General features: G+C 34.0%; 1 protein-coding gene across 2 annotated transcripts; it reads right to left on the bottom strand.

Moving 5' to 3' along the window:
• Positions 1-2,415: 2,415 nt before the first annotated feature.
• Positions 2,416-19,391, bottom strand: LOC141721391 (somatic embryogenesis receptor kinase 2-like). Of its 2 annotated transcripts, none has more exons than XM_074524312.1 (11): positions 19,250-19,391; positions 15,542-15,674; positions 15,052-15,120; positions 11,943-12,086; positions 5,035-5,106; positions 4,860-4,931; positions 4,647-4,759; positions 4,299-4,433; positions 3,873-4,214; positions 3,083-3,477; positions 2,416-2,860 (listed from the first exon to the last, which is right to left on the bottom strand). In XM_074524312.1, the coding sequence occupies exons 1-11, from the start codon at positions 19,266-19,268 to the stop codon at positions 2,546-2,548; spliced, it is 1,809 nt and encodes a 602-aa protein (XP_074380413.1). In that variant the 5' UTR covers positions 19,269-19,391; the 3' UTR covers positions 2,416-2,545. The 2 variants fall into 2 exon arrangements, with proteins under 2 accessions (XP_074380413.1, XP_074380412.1); XM_074524311.1 differs by lacking the exon at positions 19,250-19,391 and adding an exon at positions 15,924-16,196.
• Between the last annotated feature and the right edge of the window lie 6,610 nt (positions 19,392-26,001).

Genomic DNA, 26,001 nt, shown 5'->3' on the forward strand with positions numbered 1-26,001 from the left:
AAGGGGCTTGCTTCCTTTATTTTATTTTATATGTCTTTTCTAATCTAAACAAATTTAACTGAAATATCAAAAACTACTAAATCTTTGACAATCGACATCAACAATTTAAAAGTAATGTACGATTTCTAAAGTTATGAATGTTTTAATAATTTAAAATAAAAATGATTTTGTTCTTAAAACTCGACTTGTGAAATAAATGATAAAATTATATAGATTAAGAGACAAGTGTAGAGTGTGAGTATGCGTATATAATTGTAAGATAAAATTAGTATTTGATATTTATATAACTTATAAAATTATAAATTATACCTTAAGCTTGGTCGATTAAAAATATATGCGAACTATCAGTGAACAACTCGACTCGGCTCGAGTTCGGCTCGGTTGTTCGTGAGCAAACTCGTGTTCGACTCGGCTCGACTCATTTATAAACGAGTCTATCGTGAACATTTTATTTTGGCTCGGTTTTTAGACTCGGCTCTGCTCGTTTTAAAAAAAAATATGCTCGACTCAGACAAAACTCGGCTCGTTTCTGTTCGTTTGCAGCTCTGAGCGGAGGTATATTTATTAACCATTTTGGCATAAACAAATGAACGGGTTTTGAAAAAAAAAGCTAAAACAAGAGCACAAGATCCTGACAGGAAAAACGAAAATATAAGAAAACTTGGCACCGAATTACTTCAACTGTTTTTCAATTTTTTTTTTAAAGAAAATTGGAAAAATTAAAAACATGTTTTGAAAAAAATAACTGGAAAAATGAAAAATACGGTTTTTTGTATTTTCCAAATTATAACTACAATCATGAAAAGTGTGAACAATAATTTTTTGATATTTTCTAAACCTAAAAAAGTGAAAAATAATTTTTTGATTAAAATAATAATTATATAATATTTTTCCAATATTAATATTTACATTATAAGAGAGAACTTAATAATATAATAATTAATATGTAAGATGAATAAAGAAGAGACTGCTAACTAGAATTTAGTTATTAGTTATTTCATAGAAAATTATTCAACATGTTTATATATAATTATTAATTGAATTATTTCATAAAAACTACAAAATCGTATATATATTTAGAGTCATCTAATTAGAAAATTTCATTATTCAACTTATCCTACCCGACGATTTTTATATTTTGTTTGTAATCTTTAACTATATTTTATCTAAAAAAATTATTTTAAAAATGTTAAAAAAACACGTAGATACAAAAGAATTGTGAAACGTTAAAATTATTTTACTAGTTGCTTTTTTATATTTACTCAAATTATATCGTCATTTATTTAATATTTTTAAGAAAACAGAAAACTGACCATATATAATTTTGATATTTGAAATACATTTTTTTAAATTTTAACTATTTTCTAAGAAATAAAATTTTTAGAAATTTTAAAAAAAAACAGAAAATAGAAATGTGAATTTTTTTTCTGACAAGTAAATATGCCCTCAATACAGTATGAGTCAGCCGATATTAAGCAGCACAATAGCGAGTCCACTTTAATTATAACTAAAAAGATTGATGGATTTATTATTTTAAAATGGAGTTTACAAGACTTGTCAATTCTCATCGAAGGCTAAAACTAGTTATCAAATGAACAAAGCCAAATGTATGTTCAACGAAGTTTCAATTTATCATTTTGTGAAGCGTCAAATGTTGAAATGAAAAAAGTTATTAACAATAAAAGTTATTCTTCATAGTCAAACCATAAAAAAGTTATGAAGAATAAAAGTTTGTTCATACATCATTAGAGAGTGGAATGAATCATTGCCCGGGGCGTGAGGCTATTTGGCTTGCCTCTTTTATAAAGCTAAACACCATCAATAAAACGCTATATCATTATTACTGTTTTTTTTAACATGCATATTTAAGCACAATATGCAACTAAATAGTTAAAAAAATACAGGGGCAGCTTCAGTATACATAAATAAGTATCTAAAATGTAAAATGTAAAATGTAAAATTAGGAACATTTGGATTACGGCCGTTTAAATTCAATTAAGTTGTCCTCTAAAATGATGATGTATCGTTTTGCTGAAAAGAGTATCGAGCTCGAATTATTCGAGTTCGAACTTAAGTTCAGCCAAAATGTTTGAACTCCTTGCAAGAAAAATATATTGTTAAAATAATGTTGTTTATCAACGATTATCTAACTCGGAAATATAATTCAATTTTTTTTTCTATGAGTTTGTACTTGCTAACAAATTATTAACCTAAAATTACAAGCTTCTTAATGTATTGGTGCTCACGAATAAATCAAAAATTACTAATTAAGTTAATTACAATGCCGAAGTCTATTATTATGACTTTTTATATACATATTTATATTATTTAGTAACAGAACTTACCGCTAAAACTATATAATATATAGTTACATGACGAATTATAACATCTAATATATTTCTGCAAAATGTAGTAAAACTAGTAAGCAGAAGGAATATTATATACAACTAAATGTATTTATAAATCAAATTATTGAATTTGTTCATGAACACAAAATTCTAAACAACCAAAAACCCATAATTTTTTCAATCAGAATATTACAGCTTTATCTTGGACCAGACAATTCACAAGCATGTAGGTTATCTGTGGAGTTGAGGATCCATTGAGAAGTTCGGTACGGGGCTAATTCAACCTCTTGATTAGTGACCTCTACCTTTTGCAACTCCTCCCACTTTTCTGCAAGGCCATCACCTTCAAGCATTCTGATTACCTCTGACATCTTAGGACGATCCATAGGCCAGCCTTGGGTACAGAGTAATGCAACTTGAGTATGTTGCTCTGCCTCAGGTTCAATGTAATTGTTTCGCATATCAGGATCAACTAGCATCTCCAACTTCTTCTCTTTCACAAGGCTTTTGACCTAATAGACATAACCAAATAATGACTAAATTTTGTACACAATAACTTCCAACTGTATGTGACAAAGTCCAAGGCAAAAAGAAATAGAGGTCACAACAGAGTCTGCACATTGCTTGAAAACAAGAATCTTGAGAACGGATTCTATTATAGTATTATGCAAAAAGATGTGCTAATTTCCAAAAGCATTTGAGGTGCAAGAGTATAAAAGAATAATGATGCATACCCAATCCAACAATATAACATCATCATCATTTGGAAGCCGAGCAAGGTCAGATGCTCTCTGGCCAGTTATCAGCTCTAAGAGCATAATCCCATAACCAAAGACATCAGTTTTCTCTGATGTCTTTCCTGTGGAGAGATACTCTGGAGCTATGTGCCCAATGGTACCCCTCACAACAGTTGTAACATGGGTATCCTTGTAATCCATAAACTTCGCCAACCCAAAGTCACCGACAACAGGCTCAAACTCTTCATCCAACAATATATTGGCTGCTTTCACATCACGATGGATAATCCTGGGATCACAATTATCATGCAAATAAGAAAGCGCTCTGGCAGAACCCAATGCAATCCTCTTTCTAGTAGGCCAATCAAGAGGTGGTTCTGATGGTAGACGCTCTACAAAAAAAAAAATTCCAGGATTATTTGTCATTAGTTTGCACAGCAAATATTACATCGAGTAAATCCCAGAATGAAAAAACTTGACCGCTTAAAGGCGCCATTAATAGAGCAACCAAAATTACAGTAATACTCCATTCGGAAAAAATAATCACAGTAGCAAAGAAGAGTATATGTATAGACTATAGATAGCAGTATAAGTGCGGCTCTCACCATGTATTAAAAAGTGTGATATATCGAGTGTACATGATATAAAATTCTAAAAACCGATTCTTCTACCATAACTTGAAAACAAAAAACTAACGTCTGACCCCAAAAACTGAGGTTCATTATATCCAGGTTTTAATTATGGGGACCATTGCATATTTTTATTATTTGTTACTACACAAGCATACCTCTTAAACATGATGCAACACTTCCATTAGCCATGTATGGATAGACAAGTAGGCGTTCAGTTGGCGTCATGCAAAATCCAAGTAGCCGCAAAAGATTTCTATGCACAGCCATACTGATCATCTCTACTTCTGTTTGAAACTGCATCTCTCCGCCAGGTGTTCGTTCTTCTTTTAGCCTTTTGACTGCCACAAGTGTTCCATCAACAAGTCGCCCTTTGTATACCTTACCGAATCCACCTCTACCTAATATGTTTTTGTTGCTAAAACTATCTGTGGCAACTTGTAATTCTCGCAATGAATACCTTTTCAGTAGACCTAGGTGCACTTCTGGATCCTCCTCAGCTGAGGTGAACAGTTAAAAAGTTACCCATGCAACACTATTAGTGTTCCACTAATTTTAAAACATATTCGAGTTTCGAGAATAACCTGGTAGTGGTACATCAGAGAAATGTTCACGCGGTTTTCTTCTTTGCCACCATGCAAATGCCATTGCAGGGGCTGCAAAGAGTAAAGCAGCACCAGCAGCTACTCCTGCAATTGATCCAGTAGCATCTTTTCTGCCTGCAAAGTGATATACAAAGAAAAGTAGAGAACTGATATTACATAATTTGAAATACACAAACAACACATTCTCCATGCAACTTTATAATTTATGAGACTCATTCTAGAGCTTATATTGGATTGTGGTGCAAGTTAAGACCACAGTCAACCAAGTCAAGGTACCATGTAAATATTGATACAAATTTAAATAACATTCATAAACATATAAATCACCTGGAGAAGGTACTATCGAAGTTGGAACGAAGGAACGTGGTGGAGAAAATGGTGGAGTTCCAGGGCAGGGTTTCCCAGTAACCGGTCCACATAAATTTAGATTATTAGCAAAACTGCAGGGAGAAGTCAAAAAGTAGATATACAAATTAGCACTTTATTTATTGTGTTTCTCATCAAGTCCAACTTAGTGAATGCAACAGACCTATAGTATACCTGATGGGAGTGAACAAGGAAAACGAGCCATTGTCTGGTACTAGTCCTGATAAATGATTGTTTGATAGATCCCTGATAACAAATTATTTTAGTTAAAAATATTGAACTGGTATTCTGGAATAAAAAAAAAAGTAATGAGAATTTTTGCATGTACGGATCATATCCAGGAACTTACAAAACTTGAAGGGTCCCGATATTCGTCAATGACATTGGAATCACCCCAGAGAGGCTGTTGTTGTTGAGCCTTCTACCCTTACACGGACAGTAGAGGTGACGAAATTTAAATCACTCACATATAATTACCTTGCACGAAAATAAGATTTGCAACTATACCATACTAGTCACATCTCCTGGTATCTGTTCTGGATACATCATCTTTACCCACATCAACCAAAGAGAGTGCAAGTCTCACTATTCCTTCTGTTTACCGTATTGAATTGAGACAGTTACTTTTCATCACAGATGATGCACAGCTAATGTGTTCGAGCCATCTCAATCTATTTCCACTCAAATCTCTTACCTGGCGCCATTTTAAATATCCTACCAATGTCTCACTTCTTATTTCTTTATGTAAACATCTATTAACAACTGTGCATGGGTTTTCACAGAAGCAGCCTATTTAATAAGACTAAGGGTAAGGGTAACGTATGCTTACATCTTACCCTCTCAGGACCCTCTTCCAAGTGGGTCATACATACTGCCTATGTTTGGTTTTGTTTGGTTGGGTTCTAAGATTTGGATGGTTTGAGGTGAAATTGACCCGAGTTAAAGAACTAGACCTGCTTTAAATTGATGTAATTTAAAAATTACTCCCACTGTCCCCTTTTAAATGTCTCTTCTGGAAAAAAAATGTACATGATGCTTGTCTTTCTCTTCTTCCAAAATAATTTTTCAAAGATTTTTCCAAAGAATACCCTTGTATTACTATTTCCAATGTTGACTAATATTTTTTTAAACTAACATGGCTTATAATCTTACAATTGAGTATTGGTTATAAGATATTCTCGGGTTGAGCCAAAGTCAAACCCTACCCTGGGACGACACGACAGAGGAAAAACTTATAACCACTTGAGCTATCCAATCGTGCTCATGTTGACTAATTTATAAATACAAACAATTCAACTCTATTTAACGCAATAATGAGGGGTAATCAAGAAACAAATTATCCAACTAAAACTTTCTTAAAATGAGTGTCTTTTTCAAAAGAGTTATTTATAAGGGGACAAATGGAGTATTGATTTTCAAAAAAATAAATTAAAATTTGGGATGCCTTGTCTCCAAATGCAAAATGAGTATCCCATTAAATAATATTTATTTTGGGATAGCTAGTACACAATTGACAAAGACTTCTACCAAGTAAAAATAAAAATTAAACAAAATTGTACTGGTTCCAAATGGCTTATTAATATAAACAATACAACCTTTAATGTAAATCTAGGATGTAAATATGGGGATTATGTGTTGTAATTAGAAGATTGTATCAAATAATATCAGCTGATATCAGGCTGAGATCAGGTGACATGATAGGCTGAGATCAAGTGATATGTAGACTGTAGATCAGGGATATGCAAGCTGTAAATTAGCTCTGTTGTAGATATAAATATAGGAGCTCTGATGTAACAAAGTCATCAAGTCAGTTCATTCAGTCTCTCATATTATCATGGCATCAGAGCCTAAACACAGTCTTAGTTTTTTCTAGCAGTCCCGTCTGCATCCCTTCTGATTTTTCTTTCCCAGCAGTCCCATCTGCATCCTTTCTGATTCTTATTTCTAAACAGTTACGTCTGTTTTCCTTCAGTTTTCTCTTTCTTCTATCTTGAGTATAATGGATTCCCAGCACCACAGGTTGGCGGTACGGCTAGATGGAAAAAATTATTTTCTATGAGCTTCTTACTTCAAGAACTTTCTGGAAGGTCAGGATCTATGGAACTATGTTGACGGTACTAATCCCAAACCAACTGAGAAGGCGGACCAGTCTAAATGGGTGATAAACAATGCTAAGATCAAAACATGGATCATGGAATCGGTGGAGAATTCTATTGCTGTAAATCTCAGTCCATTAAGTACAACACATCTCATGTGGGAGTATCTAAAACGCATCTATAGGCAAAGCAATGATGCGAGGATGTATCAGCTTGAACAGGAAGTAAATTCTTTATCCCAAGAATCATTAAGTATTCAAGAATTTTACTCTGCAATTATGTTGCTTTGGAATGAAATGGATATGATTGAAGAAAAGATTCCAGAGGCTGCCTTAGAAACTGTTATAAAACTCAGGCTGCAAACTCGAGCTCGACAATTTTTGATGAAACTTAGGCAAGATTTTGAACATATTCGTGCTACTATTCTGAATCGAGGAGGAAGTTCTAGTGTAGATACAATTCTACCAAACCTACTTGCAGAGGAAACACGATTGAAATCGCTCTCTTCCCAAGCAAATGTTTATGATGCTGCATTGAGTGCGGCTGTCCAGAAAGCTAAGGCTCGAAATATGAGCAAAAGTGAGTGTTTTATCTGTCACGAGACTGGCCATATTGCTATTCACTGCCCCAAAAGGAAGGGGACCACAACTGTTTCTCACTTTTGTCAATATTGTAAGGCTGAAGGACATCTGATTGAAAATTGCAAGATCAGGCCTCCACGGAATCGAAGTCACAAAGCTTATATGGCCACCGTGCCTAATACTTCAGCTGAAGGTACTAGAACTCTGAACCAGCATCATGTTTCTCAGTCAAACTCTCCTTCACCTGACTTTATTCAGCAAGTTATTCAAGCACTTCAGGATTCTAATATCATTCATGCCCTTCAAGCCTCCAATGTTGGTAAGACAAATACTCAAAACTCGTGGATAATAGATTCTGGTGCTTCCCATCACATGACTGGTAATTTAGATAATTTTAATTCTAGCACTCCATATGATAGAAGGACAAAAATTGTTTTTGCTAATGGAGACACCCTTCCTGCCTCACGTGTTGGGTCATTAAAAATTGGCTCTTTAAATCTCGAGAATGCTTTATATGTGCCAAAATTATCTGCTAATTTGATCTCAGTTAGTCAGTTAGTACAACAAAATTGCATAGTCTCATTTTCTTCTTCTGGTTGCTTGATCCAGGACCTGAAAACCGGGAAAGTGATTGGGAGCGGCCATAAGCATGGGGAACTCTTTGTCTTGAATTTCAACGTACCTTCAAGCACACCTACATCTAGCTCACCGAATTGTTTTCTTGCTCCTTCTACTGTTGAAGTAAATAAAGCTAATCAATTGTGGAGACTTTGGCATAATCGTCTTCGCCATCCTCATGCTTTTGTTTTGAATTCCATGTTTTCCTCTAATGCTTTGACATATAAGATTGATCATAATTCTGAAATTGATAAAACATGTGAGGAATGTGCACTCTCTAAAGCACATACTTTACCATTTCCTAAGAAAATAAATCATGATGTCTCAGCTTTTGATATTGTTCACTCTGATGTTTGGGGACCATCGCGTGTAGGCTCACTAAATGGAAAATATTATTATGTTGTATTTATTGACGATTGGTCACGTTACACTTGGACATATTTTTTACGCCACAAATCTGAAGTCTCGCAAGTATTTAAATATTTTCATGCTATGGTGCAAACACAGTTTGACCGGAAAATCAAGATTCTTCGTACAGATTCTGGTGGTGAATATATTTCAAAGGAGTTTGAACACTTTTTAGCTACTGAAGGAATTATTCATCAGAAAAGTTGTCCTCATCAACCCCAGCAAAACGGTGTCTCCGAGAGAAAACATAGACACCTAATTGAGACATCGCGCGCTCTTCGCATCCATGCTGGCTTACCAAAGACGTTCTGGGCAGAAAGTGTGGCAACATCTACGTACTTGATCAATCGTTTACCAACTCATGTGCTTGGTAACATATCTCCACTAGTGAAGTTATTTGGTTATCCACCTGATTATGGAAAGCTTCGTGTTTTTGGTTGTACGTGTTATGTCCTTCTTCCCAAATCTGAGTATTCGAAGATAGAAGCAAAATCTGTTAAGTGCATCTTTCTTGGATATTCAGAAACAGAGAAAGGATATCGTTGTTATGATTGGGAAGGCAAGAGAATGAGAATTTCAAGGAATGTTATATTTTTTGAAAATATGACATATTTTAACTCTTCCATTCCCAACTCTACACCAAATGTTGAGCATGATGTTCCTCTATCAACGTTCCCACCTAATGTGCAGGGTATCATTACATATCAACGTCGAGCAAGAGTTCCCCCTCCAATGGCTCCTCAATCACGGACTCCGGATACAGGTAACAACTCATCTCCTAGTACACCGTCTCCACCCCCTCCATCACCACCACCACCGCCTCCAAGGCGCTCCTCTCGTAACACAAAACCACCTGATCGGTTTTCATTTTTATCAACACTTGATTCCTATGTTATTCCTAATTCATACAAACAAGTTGCAAATAGTGTTGAGTGGAGTGATGCTATGCAGGATGAATTAAAGGCCTTACACCAAAATCAGACATGGGAGCTTGTTCCTAAGCCTCTACATCATCCGGTTATAGGATGCAGATGGGTTTACTCATTAAAGTTAAGGTCTGATGGTTCTTTAGAACGATATAAGGCACGCCTCGTGGCTCAAGGCTATAAACAAAAATATGGCATCGATTATGCTGAAACGTTTGCTCCAGTTGACAAAATGACCCCCGTGCGTACTTTGATAGCTGTTTCAGCAATCCGCAATTGGGATATCTACCAAATGGACGTTAAGAATGCCTTCCTAAATGGTGATCTTTCTGAAACAGTATGCACGCGTCCTCCTCCTGGATTATCAGTTCCACCAAACATGGTTTGTAAATTGAAAAAGGCAATATATGGCTTAAAACAATCCCCTCGAGCCTGGTTTTTTAAGTTAAAAGGGGTGTTACAAAAAGCTGGATATCGTCAAAATCACGATGATCACTCTTTATTTATACCTTCTACATCAGCAGGAACTACCTTCGCACTCATCTATGTTGATGATATCTTAATCACGGGTAACGATCACCAAGGTGTACAGAATCTAAAGAATATCCTGCAGAACTCTTTTCAAATGAAAGACCTTGGTCTTGCATCTTACTTTCTTGGCTTAGAAATCTCTAGAAATGCTGATGGCTATTTCGTTAGTCAACAAAAATATACTCATGACATCATTGAAATGGCAGGTCTTACTGATGATAAAGTTGTGGATACTCCGCTTGAGCTAAATGTTACATACAGTAAAACAGATGGCTCTCCAATCTCTGATCCGACCCTTTATCGAAGCATCGTTGGTAGTTTGGTCTACCTCACCGTGACACGTCCAGATATTGCCCATGCCGTTCAACTTGTGAGTCAGTTTGTTTCGGATCCTCGCAGACTACACTTAACGGCGGTTCATCGCATTATACGTTATCTTCGTTCAACTCCGGCTCGTGGCTTGTTCTTTTCAAAAACCAGTCCTTTAGATTTGCGTGCCTTTTCTGATGCTAGCTATGCCGGCTGCCCAGACACACGCAGATCTACTACTGGCTACTGTATATTTTTGGGGAGTTCACTTCTTTTGTGGAAATCAAAGAAACAATCCACGGTATCCAAATCATCGACTGAAGCTGAATATCGAGCTGTCATCCACATGCAGTGAAGTTGTTTGGCTACGACGACTGTTAAAGGACTTTAATATTCAGCTTCATTCTCCCACACCGTTATTCTGTGACAACGAAAGTGCAGTAAAAATTGCAAGTAATCCTGTTTTCCATGAAAGAACAAAACACATTGAAGTTGATTGCCATTTTGTTCGGGAAAAATTTGAAAATGGTGATATCAGTCTACCTCGTGTTTCCTCCAAAGAACAACTTGCTGATTTCTTTACAAAATCCCAAACGAAGAGCCGACACAATTTTTTCATCAGCAAACTAATGGTTCAACAACCATAAGTTTGAGGGGGAGTATAAACAATATAACCTTTAATGTAAATCTAGGATGTAAATATGGGGATTATGTGTTGTAATTAGGAGATTGTATCAAATAATATCAGCTGATATCAGGGGATAGGATAGGCTGAGATCAGGTGACATGATAGGCTGAGATCAAGTGATATGTAGGCTGTAGATCAGGGATATGCAAGCTGTAAATTAGCTCTGTTGTTGGTATAAATATAGGAGCTCTGATGTAACAAAGTCATCAAGTCAGTTCATTCAGTCTCTCATATTATCAATTAAGACCAAGGGATGAAGAAGACTATACTAATTTTCTTGAGAAGCACACGGTTAACATAACCCTAACATAGAAAAAGAAATTGGAAAATTTTCTCCAATTATATATCGGTTTTTTCTAATGGCAAAAATAAATAAATTAGGGACTACTCAACTAAGATAGAATCTTCACTTAATGAGTGATATCAAATACTTTCTTCTTTCTCTCTTTAATTCATTTTAAGGATTCACCTCAAGACACTCTCTTTAATTCATTTTAAGGATTCACCTCAAGACACCGTAAACTCAAAAAGCAAGATACCCATATAAAATTACTAGAAAAAACAAATTGAACTTGTAAATATCCTTGTAGATTTATTGTGACTCTAACACGTCCAAACAGATGTTACTTGGCTTTCCTCTTATTCAAGGACTTCAAACTAAATTTTCAAATTCATTACAGCTTTTGAAATAAAGTTCCCAGCAAAACAAAATCAATAAATTGCTTTGACCGTGTAACACCGCTCAAGTGTCTAACCTTTGCATACCATGAGAGATGATTTAAGATTATTTTTAATGTATGGCCTACAAATTTGAAAGTAAATGACTAGTCAAATGAATCTTTTTGTTATAAGTACATGTAGAGCTTTACACATGCATCTATATCATGCAACTCATTTGTGCTCCTAAATCCTAATAATATGATTTTTTTCTATGCTTGTTAGAACATTTTCTTAATTAAGAAGATCGAAGAAAAAGTAACGACCCAACAACATTTCTTACTAATAAAAAACTTGAACGATTTATGGTAGTAAATAGAAAAAATGCTAGTACAATTCACAAAACCATAAGGGATTAGGGACCTCAAGGTTTGAACTCTTACAGGAATCTTAGCTTCGTCAATTTTCCTAATGTATCCGGTATGGGACCAGAAAAGCTGTTCATGTACAGATCCAAGCTCACCAAATTTGTTAGATTTCCAAGATCACCAGGGATTGGTCCACTTATATTGTTACTATAAAGCTCCCTGTCATGAATAAAATGGCATCACTAGTGATTCCCTAAACATATATGCAAAAAACCTATAAACTGAATATATGACTAATAAAAGGAGAAGAGGCAGCGTGCTTATATACATTGATCTAAAGAAAGAGCATGAAGTGTTAATCTTAAACTGATACAAAATGTTACAGCCTTACAGGCACACTGGATCTTTATTATTTTTATTTGTTATTATTTAACTCATCACAAGTTGCTCACGCCCAATTTTGGTGAAGACTAATCTATGCCACAGCTTGATGCACTTCCTCTTTTAGGTTGCTTGCCTTCGTCTTTTTGTCAGTAAACTTCTACCAACAAATGCCTCTCCCAAGAATCGACACCTTGGGGATCCAACATGCAACCATCAGCTGGACTAGAACTTGTAGGTATTATGCTTGTTATGGCGTCTCGTGGCGCTGGAGGATAATGCACACCAATACCCATCATGTTGTCGGTGTGTGGGGGGGGGGGTATTTTTATATATAAATTGTCAATATAAAAAAAATTATACATGTATTATGTATTCATATCTACTATACATTGTTTTAACTACTACTTAGTAATAGTATATTTAGTATAGAAATAAAAGTATCAGTAGTCAAGAAGTCATTAAATATCAATGAAATGGTCAATCGCAATGTACAAGCTAATAGTTAAGTTCATTGACTAATAATCATTTAATAGAATAGACATCACAAGCAACTGGCATATAATATGACCATGTTCATGATTTCTGAATAATGGGATTAACAAAACTAACAAGAATCACATGTATATCCTATATAATAAGGTGACGTGCCAATTTTCTTCCTGGCCCAAAATAAAGGTAAACATGCTATGATTCTTTGTGTTTTAAAACCTTAGATGCTACCGACACGACCCACGGCGTCTGATCTTTGCGGCATTGGTTAGGCGTCCAAGGCAGGCGTCTTACCAACATGCTCTAAGGTGACCTTGACACCGCCATATGGACGCTGAAACATGCTTGGTAGGTATGGACACACCATTCGATGATAATCAATTGCTCAAGTGCACCATGTTAAAAGATTGTAGTTCAATAAAAAAAGTTACATTGCCAAAATGAAGGGAGGATGTTAAAGGCGTAAGAGGTCTTTGCTATTTAAGAATTATTTTAAGGCTCATGTGAGCGTCTAAGACTCTAAACATTGTTTGTCAATTGTCAGGAAATAGCAAGGCATGCCACAAACACAAACATCTTCAAAAGTAACAAAATACGGGATTTACTTCCAAGTTAAAATCAATATAGCATTTTGTGGGTCTTGACCTAAATACATGACCACTTAAGTGACCAAACGAGACACACTATATTTGAAGAAGAATAACGAATTACTTTTCATTTTTTTAATCACCTTTCTATTTTTGACTGCCTAAAATATTTGGGTTATGCAATCATCTTCAGCACACAAATGTTACTTCCGTAATATCTTGATGACGTCAGGAAACAATACTGACTAGGATGTTGACATAAAGCAAAGTAAACATTTATAAAGTCGCAGTTCAAGTCAATTTATTATTTAATAGTTTTATAAAATTCTATGTTTGATTTAGCAATTCTTCTTCAACCCAATTTCAATTTTATTCAAAAACTGTATTATTATTAACCATAATTTCACTTCAATATATTGAAAAAATGGTTATTTGTTATAGACCTAGTCTGGCACCCAAATGTTTAACTCAGTTTTTTAACACATATCCGCTCAGTATTTTAACATTATTATTAACGTTACAAGCCATGTAGTCACACACACAGACTCATGTATACTATCAAATGTCACCCTTGAGAAGGCTGAAAATACAGAACAAACAACTCCTGCAATCATCTATAATATCATAGGAGAACTTTCTTTTCCCAGAACTAGCTAAGAATCTTATTGACTGATAAACAAATGCTTTTACTTCGGGAGAAGATGTGCTTCTTAGGAAGGGGGTTACAGTCACCAGGCCTGGGCGACTGTTTACCAAAAACACAGGTCTCCGCAAAGTCGTAAGACCATGTATGGGGGTGTCTAATTCGCTTATTGTAACACTTAGCCAAGTTGTGGCTACGGAAGTTTTAATTACAAGTACTGCCAAGTTTAGCAGAGGTGCTGGAGTGAAGGGGGGAGCAAGTTGTTGGTGCCAACATTATAATCAAACAAAGTTGTAAGCTTTTTATTAAAGAGTTATTATATATTTTCTAAACAGACTAGGTTAGTAGGTTGTAGGCTGCAGACTAGGCATTGAGGCCGAACCAAGTGAAATCTTCTTGGTCTATTGCATTCGTATTTTAATAAATGATGCACATCTAATTTACTGTATTAGAAATCATTATACTGCATCAGCCTCTTTTCAGTAAACATTGTTTCTTTCGAAAAGGGGTCACTAGTTTAATTGGAATTATGCCTAGACTTTCAAACATGGTGTTGAAGGATATAACACTGAAGTAAAAGTCATGGCTAATAAACTTTCTAGATTGCTACACGCAACACTTCATTTTTATGATTCTATGGCCAAAAATGGTGATAGCTGCAGGGTTATAAGCAGGCAAACTGTTCATTGCATAGTTTAACTAGTCGAAGAGAAAATACTATAATCTTGTGCTATGAGATATTCATACCAGGACACTTCTGAAACTATATTTTACTGTTAATTTCAACATCACAATCAGAAAATACAGGTAGCAGTTAGCAATAGGCGAAACCCGGGGTCCTGTACTTCATTTAATTTCTCGTATTATATGAGAGGGAAATCTATCAACAAACTATATCACATTGCTAAAAAATATTTACTCCGCTATATATCAAGATACATTTTTATTAGATCAAGTATAACACTGCAGTCGACTTCTTACTATAGCAAACAGAGACACCTTAAGGGGCTACCTTTAATATAAATGACAAAAATAGAAAGACATAAATGAAGATACCAAAGTGACTTTGTGTTTGACTTACAAATACTGTAAGTTTTTCAGCTGCCCAAGAGGGACAAGTGTACCAGACAGTGCTGCATTTCCAAGATCACTGCATAAAGGCATTATGAAAAGTTTATTACTAAGAAATCATAATATTCTTAAATCCTCCATAAAACTTGTGACGTTATGTATAGCATATCATGCCTATTAACAAATCCAGTCCTGATAAAAGGTCTGGATATGCTTAGGCACTAGTTAGACATGCAATCTTGCAAGAAATCTCTCATCGATTTTGCTAACAAAGCAGCTGCAATGTTTGAAACATGTTCCAGTTCATCCTCACAAAAAGAATCTTTTAAGGCTCTCTAAATTAAAAGCTAATTATCCAAAGACAACCATCACTTGTACTCTCTCCAAGTACCAAAATTCTTAGCACAGATAGGTAGATACACACAAAATGAGATACTTAACGATAATATACTTGGTGCTAGATAGAAGCTGCCAGTAAGTTGATAGAGGAAGCAGCTTACACTCTTATAACACTGTTTTCATTGTTACATGTGACATGAAACCATGTACAAGGGTTTACAAGAGTTGAATCCCAACTCTGAAGCACATTGTTAGGATCTTGTAAACTGCTCCTTAAGTCGTGTAGTGCATCTCCTGTCAAGGTCAGCGACATCCATTAGTTGATGACAAATGTCTCAAATAGAATAATAACAAGCACGCATCCCTTAAAGTAAAATATTTAGTATGGCGGAGAGAAATTAGATATCGCACAAGACGACCAACTTAAAGCGGATCTTAATTCATAACAACACTGTAAACAGTTTACCGACTACAACAATCGCTAAAACCGGAAGAATTGTAGACAAATTAAGAGCTAAATTAAAGTATGAATATGTAACTGACCTTCCAAATTGGCAGATATATTCTCCAAAAGATAAAAGAGAATGATTAATTCTCCGAAAATGTAAACGGTGAACGGCCGCTCCAGTTTCATTCTGTATTTTTCTTCTACGCCTTTCACCAAACGCCCTAGCTAATAGCTACTTATATACATAATACTCGATCTGTCTCTTTTTAGTTGTCGCATTTCTTTTTTTAGCGGTCAAATTGACCAATTTTTAACCAAAGATTAAACATTACTCTTATATTATTTAAAAAAACTGAAATCACATATTAAAGTAGATTAAATGTATTTTCCAATGATATATTTTTTATATTATTTAATTATATAATATTAATAAACTTTGGTCAATCTGACTGCACAAAAGTCAAGTGTGACAACTAAAAAGGGACGGGGGGAGTACTAATTAAAGGTCAGCCATCATTTCACCGATTTTCATTAGAATGAATCTAAACAAAGATCTGAATATGTTAAAAGCTGGAGATAGTTTTATTACTTTCTTTGCTTTGACTTTGTATTTATAAACTCTTTCCTCCGCTCACATTTACTCCCACACTATTAGATTTTATTTTGGTTGTGCTCTCTCCATCTATTATAGCTAGTGTATCTTTCTATGCTACATTCCTACTAATCTAATCATACTGTTGACCTACATTTCCTCACCGTGTGCTAAAAGTCAAATATACGTCTTGCTGCTCAACCACTTTAGTCAAGAAAAGCGATTTTGTTGGTTGTTGGGTGCGGCATTGTCAACTATACTATCCCGTTAACACCATAATTCCACTTTCATCATCATTCTGTATCATTTTTATAAACGGCGTGTATTCCATTCTGATAGCGAGAATCTTAAATTTGACTTCTTATTACTTATCATTAAGTCACAAATTTTGTTGATTTTATAAAATAATTTCTAATTAAGAAGAGTTGAGAATATAGTATTAGATGATCTCTACATAGTTTTTAGGCTTTATAGAATGAATTTGTGAGTGTGTGTGTGTATTCCAATTCAGATGTAGAATTGGTCGAACTTGTACGCTAAGTGCATGATCTCGGAATTCAAACCGTAGCAACATTAATAATATATCACAAAAATAATTTCAAGAAATAAAACTATTATGCATTAAAATATAGTTGTCTTAAAACAGATTTTTTTTTATTAAAATAGATATCCGCAGTTCCACATTATTTGATTCTTCAATACAAATCCGAAACATAATCAAACACCTTTATACAAATGTCAACTAAAACATTTCATGACGAACCATCTAGTACTTACATTTCATTTATACACTTAACATATTATCATTAAATTGACCTCATTTGATGAAAGAATACTCAACATAAACACCAGAATTTCACTCGGGTCTCAAATCAGGTCAATGAACACATTGCCAACTCAACTTGAGAAATGCCAAGATTCTGTCTGTCAATCTAGTTGGTTACCCTATAATTTGTCATTTGACCCATATCACTTTTCTTATGTATTGTGAGTGCTAAAAGTCTAATATTCGGAAGCAAAATTTTGGTTTGACTATTATATATCCAAACATCCAACAACATACTGTCTCCATTCAGTTTTAATAAGAGAACTATCTATTCCATTACGAGGCTTAGAGGTTTAGGAAACTGTAATGTAATTATAAGAGGGATAAGTCCATGTACTCGTGTAGTAGTGTTAGTTAAGATTTAAGAACAAAACTGAATTTTTCACAAAAACAGAATAGTACCTTGGCGTATTAAACAACATAGGGGTAGTTACCAAAAGTGGTGTTTTATTCAAGTGTCTAATATTTGTAGATGAAGTTGTGTATCAATTGATGAACTTTTATAAGGAATAGTGCTCTCTCGCCATCCCCCTTTCTTTAATGTTTGCTTAATATCAGGTAGATATCTCTAATACATCAAAATCTCTCATGTAGATGAAAAATTTCTATAATGTCATAATTAGGGAAAATAAGTCTCTACAGTATGTGTTTACTTGAAATACAACTAGTTGTTCGTTCCTCTATAACGTCAATGAACACGTTGCCAACTCAACTTGAGAAATACCAACATTCTTGTCGATCTAGTTGGTTACCCTATAATTTGTCATTTGACCCATATCATTTTTCTTATGTATTGTGAGTGCTAAAAGTCTAATATATAGGTGCAAAATTTTGGTTTGACTATTATATACTCAAACATCCAAACAACATAGTGTCTCCATTCAGTTTTTATAAAAGAACTATCTATTTCAATACAAGGTTTAGAGGTTTAGGAAACTGTAATGTAATTACAAGAGGGATAAGTCCATGAAGTAGTGTTACTTCAGAACAAAACTGGATTTTTAACAAAAACTGATTAACTGAATAGTACATTGGCGTGTGAAACAACAAAGAGTTATTTATCAAAAGGGAGTTTAGGGTGTGTTTGGCATTGCTGTTGCAGACATCAATAGCAGAAAAAGAAACTAAAAAACTGTTTAGTAAAAACAAAAAGTAGCTTTTCTGAAAAGTGTTTTTGGCGTAAAATCTGTTGTTAGAATAAGTAAGCCCCCCATGCTTTTCGAAAAAACTGTTTTTCAGCTTTTGCGGGTGATTATTTCACCATCAAACCTCATTAAAAACATTATTTTTATAATTTTTTACATCAAAACATATACATATTAAAAATATTACCAAACAGTCATCCAATTTTTCCAACAACACTTTTTTCACCAGCACTTTTCTAACAGCATAACAATTTTTAACAGCAATCTCAAACGGAGCCTAATTAAAGAGTCCAATGTTTGTAGCCGAAGTTGGGTATCAATTGCTTAAAAGTTAGTTTAAATGAATAGTGCTCTCTAGCCTCTGCCCCCCTCTTTCTTTAATGTATGCTTAATATCATGTAGATATCTCCAATCCATCGAAATCTCTCGCACAGATGACAAATTCCTATAATACCATAATTAGGGAAAATAAGCATCTACATCAATGTGTTTTACTTGAAATACAACTAGTTGTTGGTTCCTTCCATCCGACAAAGTACTTAAAATAAATTACCCGTAATGATTAACGAAACCAACTACTGCCAATATTGCACATTGTAACTCCCCTTAGTTATTCGATATACAGAGTAATAGAAACGCCATTGTGTAACTACAGTAACTAGCAACTACACTAGATAAACATAACCAAAGCAACAGAATGAACAAAGTATTTATATAAAGAAAATATAAAATGAACTAATTAAAGTAATATTAAAAATGATGAAGAGAAAAAAAAGACTGACCTTCTAAATTAGTAGATAATTTGAGTAAAGGGTGAAACAGAATGATTAAGCATAAGAGAAGAGAATGTTCTAAAACCTTTTATAAACAGAATCATATTTCTGCTTAATTTCTCTCTCCAGGAACGGGAACGGGAACGGGATCATGGGAATAAGTTCAATTTAGGTCTTAGCTCCCTGGTTTTCGTCTCATTTTTTAAGTAAAGGTTTTGGACTAAAAGTACGAAAAGTATGAAAAATTTGCATTTGTATTCATCTGCTTTTGTCCCACTTAATTATAACATTGTGCTGAAACTATTTTATTTAATTTTCACTTATTTTTCGTCCGTTTTAAAATTTAGGAGCAAATGAGTTATTATATTTCCATTGGGCTCAGATTAAAGTTATTCTTATTTTTTTAAAAAAAATATCAATTTAAATTTCAAAATTTATTTGATATTTAACAATATATGAAATATGTGAAGTGCTATACAGCTCGTCTCTCTTATCATAATTTAATTCTTGCTCGTTATAAGAAATTTGTTAAAATCTATACTCGTCTACAAGTATTACTCATTATTATAAAATGTAGATATCACTATATAGTGAAATGGCCCAAACTATTTCATAGTAACACTTTAAAAATTGCTTTTCTGATAAATGTATCTTACAAACATTTTATAAATGTGTTTTCAACATTTTTATTAATTTCTTTTTACAGATAAATACATCTCACTGGTATTTTATAAATGTGTTTTCAACATTTTTATTAATTTCTTTTTGCAGAAATGCAACTTAGTGATAAAAATGATCATTTTTGTTAGTTGCTTGAAAAAAGGGCATTTTTCAAATTATCATGTATACAAGCATAATTATAAATTGAAAACAATTATAATGCCTTTAAATGAAATTAAAATAATTAAATAATAAAAAATCATGTACAAGAGTATGACATGAAAAAAAACTCCAAATATCACTATCTGCGAGAAAATGATCCCAGATGTCTCTTTGTCAAAATTTGATCCTAAATGTCCTTTCAAAACAGAGTTTCATATTATATTTTTCTTATTCATCAAAAACGTTGTTGCGTGTCCCGTTTTGATTTTTATGTTTTGGAAAATGGAAAAAGGCAATTTGAGAAGGTGTTAGGAGGGAAACGTAAATTGATGTTTAGTTTTGAAGCAAAACGCAAATCGTATTCTACGCTTTGCTTGTTATTTTTGTTTTTTCATTAATTTGTTACATCACTTTAAGTCACGTTAGGGGTCCTAAACAACACTTATTGTTACGTTTTTAACAATAAAATATAACTTAAAATATGTTTTCATTCGTTTTTAATTAATACTTTATATTTTCATATCATTTTACGATGTTTTAAATTAATTTTATAAAATTCAAGTGTGGGCTCTAATTCAATAATTTTTAATTTTTTTAGGATTCAATAATTCCCATTTGAATTTTAGAAATATAAAAAAACACGTTTAATTTAACAATTTTTAACATTTTATTGTTCACCAATTTCCTTTAGAATTTTAAAAATATTAAAAAATAAGTTAATTAAAGATACAGTTATTTAGGGTTTAGGACGTAGGGTTGGGGGCCTTAAGAACCTTAGCAGCCAAACTCTAATTATTGACTATTTTTAATATTTTAGAATTCATCAATTTTCAATTTAAACTTTAAAAATATTAAAATATTTATTAACTACGAATAAAATAAAAAAATATATCTTAAATAACGTGTTAAACTTGTAAATATGATATTATCTTGTATTATTGATAAAAAAATAAAAAATTACAAAACGTTAGCACATATTACATTTCCATTCTTTCAAGCATTAGATCACGTTTCGTCATAAAAAACAAAAACGAAACTGGAGGTCATATTTTATTATTATTTTTTTTAATCATAGGGAACTCACAGCCGATACCCTTCGGGTGTACACTCGATATCTTTCGGGTGTACACCGGTAAACCCACTGACTCACGCAATAGCATGCAAATCACATGAACCAAGATAAAACACATTTAAACGACAGATTCTGACTCATGAGACATAATCATAAATTCTATTCTGCTTGATTTGAATTTGTGACCAGATGATTATGCCTTCTTTAACTAACTGAGACAACCTGGGCATCCCGAGGTCATATTACATTTCTATTCTTTCAAAACCAAATATTAGATCACCTTTTGTCATAAAAAAACAAAAAAGAAATTGGAGGTCACGTTTTCAACAATGAAAAAAACTTCACGTTTTGGCATAAAAAAAACAAAAAAGAAATTGGAGGTCATGTTTTCTACAATGAAAAAAACTTCACAAGTTTCGTTTTGCCATTTCCCATAAACCAAAAGAGAGAAAAACATAACACGCACTTACATTTCGGTTAAATTAGAAAATTGGGATCGAGATTTAGTTTTAAAATGATATTTACGTTGTGTTTTAGAAACTTTTTTTGGAGAGAAAATAAAATAAATGTAAAGAATATATTTCTTCACCTTGTTCCCGAACATTTTTTATGAAAGAAAGGAAACAAAAACAGCAGATTTGGGAAGAAGTTTTTTTTTTTTTTTATCTCCAAAATCTTCTTCCCACTTTTGAAAAAATTAGTAGAGAAGGGAAAATTGGTTATTTTCTATTATTTTCTTTTCTACCCTAGATTCGGGATCACATTAGGGTAGAGCCGTTATTTTCCAAATATTAATATTTGGGGCCAATATCCGATGACCTATAGTAATATGAGATTATAACATTTTCTCATACAAATGTACGAGAATAAATTTGTAAATTCAAAATAAAAAATTGGTATTTATAAAAATATCTTTAAAAATATATAGAATAATCTTATAATCTCAAGGAAGTTGTCTGAGAAAATTTGAAATTTTTCATGATAATCAAAAAGATAATGCCGGTTCATAAGTTAATCACAAAGATGCTACAAGATTAAGAAAAAACAATTACGATGAGTACCAAGTCAATTTTGAAGATAATATTTTTAATTATAATAAATATTTGACATTAATATAATGCTATACATAAATAATATATATTATCACATTACAATACTATAAAATAAAAATAGATTTTTTTTAAAAAATTCATATTTTTAATTTTTTTACAAATTAATGTTTTTTGAGCTTTTTTATTTACAAAAACAAGATTTTTCGATTTACACTGCAATACAATGCATTTACCAACCGTCTTTACAATTTCACCGGCAAGTTTGGATTCTGATTACATTGTCAAATTGAGATGTACACAGAGATGTGCGTGAGCCATATCATTTGTTACTGTAAATTTACCTTTGTAGTTTGTACTAAGAATTAAAAGAATCTTCTGATTTCTGTAAATTTATGATTTTATGTTAACAGGTGTATATATGTTTTTTAGAACTGAACCTAGAGACTCATTCCGAAACGAAAATGTACTAGTACAACACAATTTATGTAATGTCAGATACAGATAAGATACCCAATTAAGAGACTTAAACACAAATGATATGGCCACTAAAATGTACCCAATAACACAAGAGGCAGAGCGAAATGAGATGAAGGCTCTGATAGCTGACTAATCCTGCAAAAAAGGCTCCAATACGAGAGGAGATGGAGAAGCAGCCGGTGGAGGTGGAGATTTGACAACGGAAACCATTAGCTTTTGGCCCAGAGAACAATAGTTCAATACAGTGCAGACATAATAAAAGACATCCTGCTCTATCAGAGGAACACTTGCGGGGCTATTGTAAACGTTGGAAGCTTGATCTGCGGTGTGTTGACGGAGGAATCCGGTAACAACAAATTTTGAGGTTTCTCGCCGGAATTAAGATTTATGATGGGGGTTCTTCGCCGGAAAATCAAGCGGTGTGTGGTGGCTCTGTATTAATTGGTGGCTGAGATTAATTAGGGCAAGTGATGAAAAGATCTCAACTTCTTACCCCTCTCAATGTACCTACATACCCTTTATATAGGGATCAAACATGACGTAGTTCTCGGAGAACAAGAAATCTAATGGGCTTAGATTTCTTATTCCTAGGCCCGGTAGAAGAAGCCCATCCAGAATCCATATTCCGCTAGTTTTAGGAATGTCCAACTATGAGGCCCAACCGCGAAGGTTCAAGACTCGTCCGTAATCGTAGGACTTCACAGATAATGCATCTTCCTGCGCAAAGATATCACTCCGCTACAGTTATCTCCCTTGATTTACGGACGCAGGGTCGGCCCTTGGGTAAGGCGCCCAAGGCGACCGCCTAGGGCACCACCGCGCACAGGGGCACCAAAATATTTCAATAACATATGTATATAGGTGTATTTATTTTTTATATTATTTATTTTTTTTATTTTAAAATACAAATTTTAATTAGAATATATTAACATATATGTGATTGAGGGACATATTAAAATTTTAAAATATATTATTATCTTTGTGATAACTTTATTTTATAATTAAAATATAATTTACTTTAATTTACTTTAAAAATATAATTAATAAATTTATTTAATAAACAAAACAAAGTAAAAATGTGAAAGGTTCGGAGAAATTGAGTTTTTGGACTATGCGAGTCTATACCCATTACCCCAAATGGCCAGATGAAGTCATATAACAAAAGTACAAAACTCTCTCCTTCCCTCTGCTTAACTATCGAATAAAATACAGAACACAGATTGTTCTCTGTTCATTCTGAATATCAATTATCAAAACACTGGAAGTCATTGACTTATCGTGAAGATCGGATCATCTGTGCTTTGCAATTCAGCAATTATAACACAGGTATGGTTTAAAGATTTCTATTCTAATTACTTTTTTTAATAATATTGTAATTTAGTATTTGTTTATTATTATTTTTCAATTTAAGGATTTGATGTGAATAATTAGAGAATAATTGAGATTTGTTTTTGTAAAAAGTAGTATGTCTTTTGTGATTTACTAATTTGGGATTGGTGACTAAAATTAATTGCATTATTTTGTTTGATGACTAGATAATTTGAAAATGAAGCGTAACCAGTTACTGGGGCATCAAAAAAGGCAAAAGAAATTGAAAGCGGCGGAAGCAGAGAAATTGCAAATGGGCTCTCTTGACAAGTTTTTTGGGAAAAAAATAACTAATAGTGGTAATATTGGGGTTCCTATTGAGAATACATATATTAGAAAAGAATCTGAGAATGAAGCTACATATACTGAATTTGAGCAGAAGACTGAAACTGAGGAGCCAGAAACTCAAAATTTAAAAGATGGGCTTGTCGAGAATAATGTAGAAGAGACTGAGAAAGAAATTTCAGATGTTAGTATCAATTATGATCCTGGTACATTTTCTAGATTGAAACTGATCAAATCTTATCTCCGCTCTTCGATGTCTCAAGATAGACTTAATGGATTGGCTTTATTCTCTATTGAAAGTGAGCTGACAAGTTCTCTAGATTATAACAAAATCATAGAGAGATTCACATCTCAAAAGCTTGGAAAAAAGTTTCAAAATCAATAAAGGTAAACTCATTTTTATAACTTTATTTTGACATTGTTGTGTACTAGTAATGATGGTTGTTCTATATTCATGATACTACATCAGTGGCTTGCAGGAGATTATTGCAGGAGGTTGAAAACTTGGATATTTAGCGTACAAGAAATTCATTATATTCACTTGCTACTTTAGATTCAAGTAAGTTTTCTTTTATACAATGAATATATCTTATTGTGATTTTTTGGTTATGAATATGGGGCACCATTTTTGAATCTCGCCTAGGGCACCCAAATACATAGGGTCGGCCCTGTACGGACGCATGTATAGCCGCGGTTCACCCCAAATGTCGGACGCGTCCCTGTCCCCCGAATGAGGATAACCCACCAGATAACAGGACAGGTGATCCCAAGCTCTTGGGTGCAAAGTGCAGGATGACTCCAAAGTTCTCCAACGAGGACACCCGTTGAATACAAGAACAGAGTTCCCAGAGTGTTACCGCATCCCCAACGAGGACATCGGTTGAATACAGGGGGAGGCCTTCAATCATCAGGCATACCCCTGGAGGCCTTCAAGATTTTCACGGACATCCCCCTCCTTGACCGTCTCAAGGAGGGAATTCTTCAAAGAGTACCTGCAACAAATACGTTAATGCAAATAATTATCCATTACTCCTTCCATCATTGCCTTGTCCTGAGGTTGTTCTTGTTTTCCTTGCCCCAGGTGAGGATAAGCTCATTGCGTCGTCCTGAGCGAGGACAACCCCTTTTCCATATCCTGAGCGAGGACAAGCACGGAACGAGGACAAGCCCAGAGTGAGGACAAGCCCGGAGCGAGGACAAGCCCGAAGCCAGGACAAACCATTTGCCTTGTCCTGAGCGAGGACAAGCCCGGAGCGAGGACAAGCCCGAAGCGAGGACAAACCCTTTGCCTTGTCCTAATCGAGGACAAATCCGTTCATCCAAACAAGCCACGTAGTGCATTCCTCTTGACTAGGGCGCGCCCTAGCCCTAGGACGCGTCCACTTATGTTCTGTTGTAGATTAAACCCACACATAGTCCATATCTTGTATTTCATTAAATGTGGGCGCGTCCTAAGTCTAGGGCGCGTCCTCCCCTCATGCGTTGCGGCCTAAAACCTAATCCTTCATCCTTTTGCCCCAATTTGATTCCAATTGCCCTTTCTTAACCCGAAATGATCCATATCCAAATTTTGGCTATAACACGGTGTAGTCTTTAAACTCTCGTCCCGACACTTGAAACAAGTTGTGAAGCTTTGGATCATAGTCGAACACTACACTTATTTGTCATACATAGAAATCGGTCAATATATAATTTAATAAAACCTTCATTCTATTCAGCCCAATTTACAACTTTAATAAACTGTTTGGGGGCAAAGGGATG

Source organism: Apium graveolens, chromosome 4, assembly GCF_009905375.1.
Source record: "Apium graveolens cultivar Ventura chromosome 4, ASM990537v1, whole genome shotgun sequence".
In the NCBI taxonomy this organism is placed as follows: Eukaryota; Viridiplantae; Streptophyta; class Magnoliopsida; order Apiales; family Apiaceae; genus Apium; species Apium graveolens.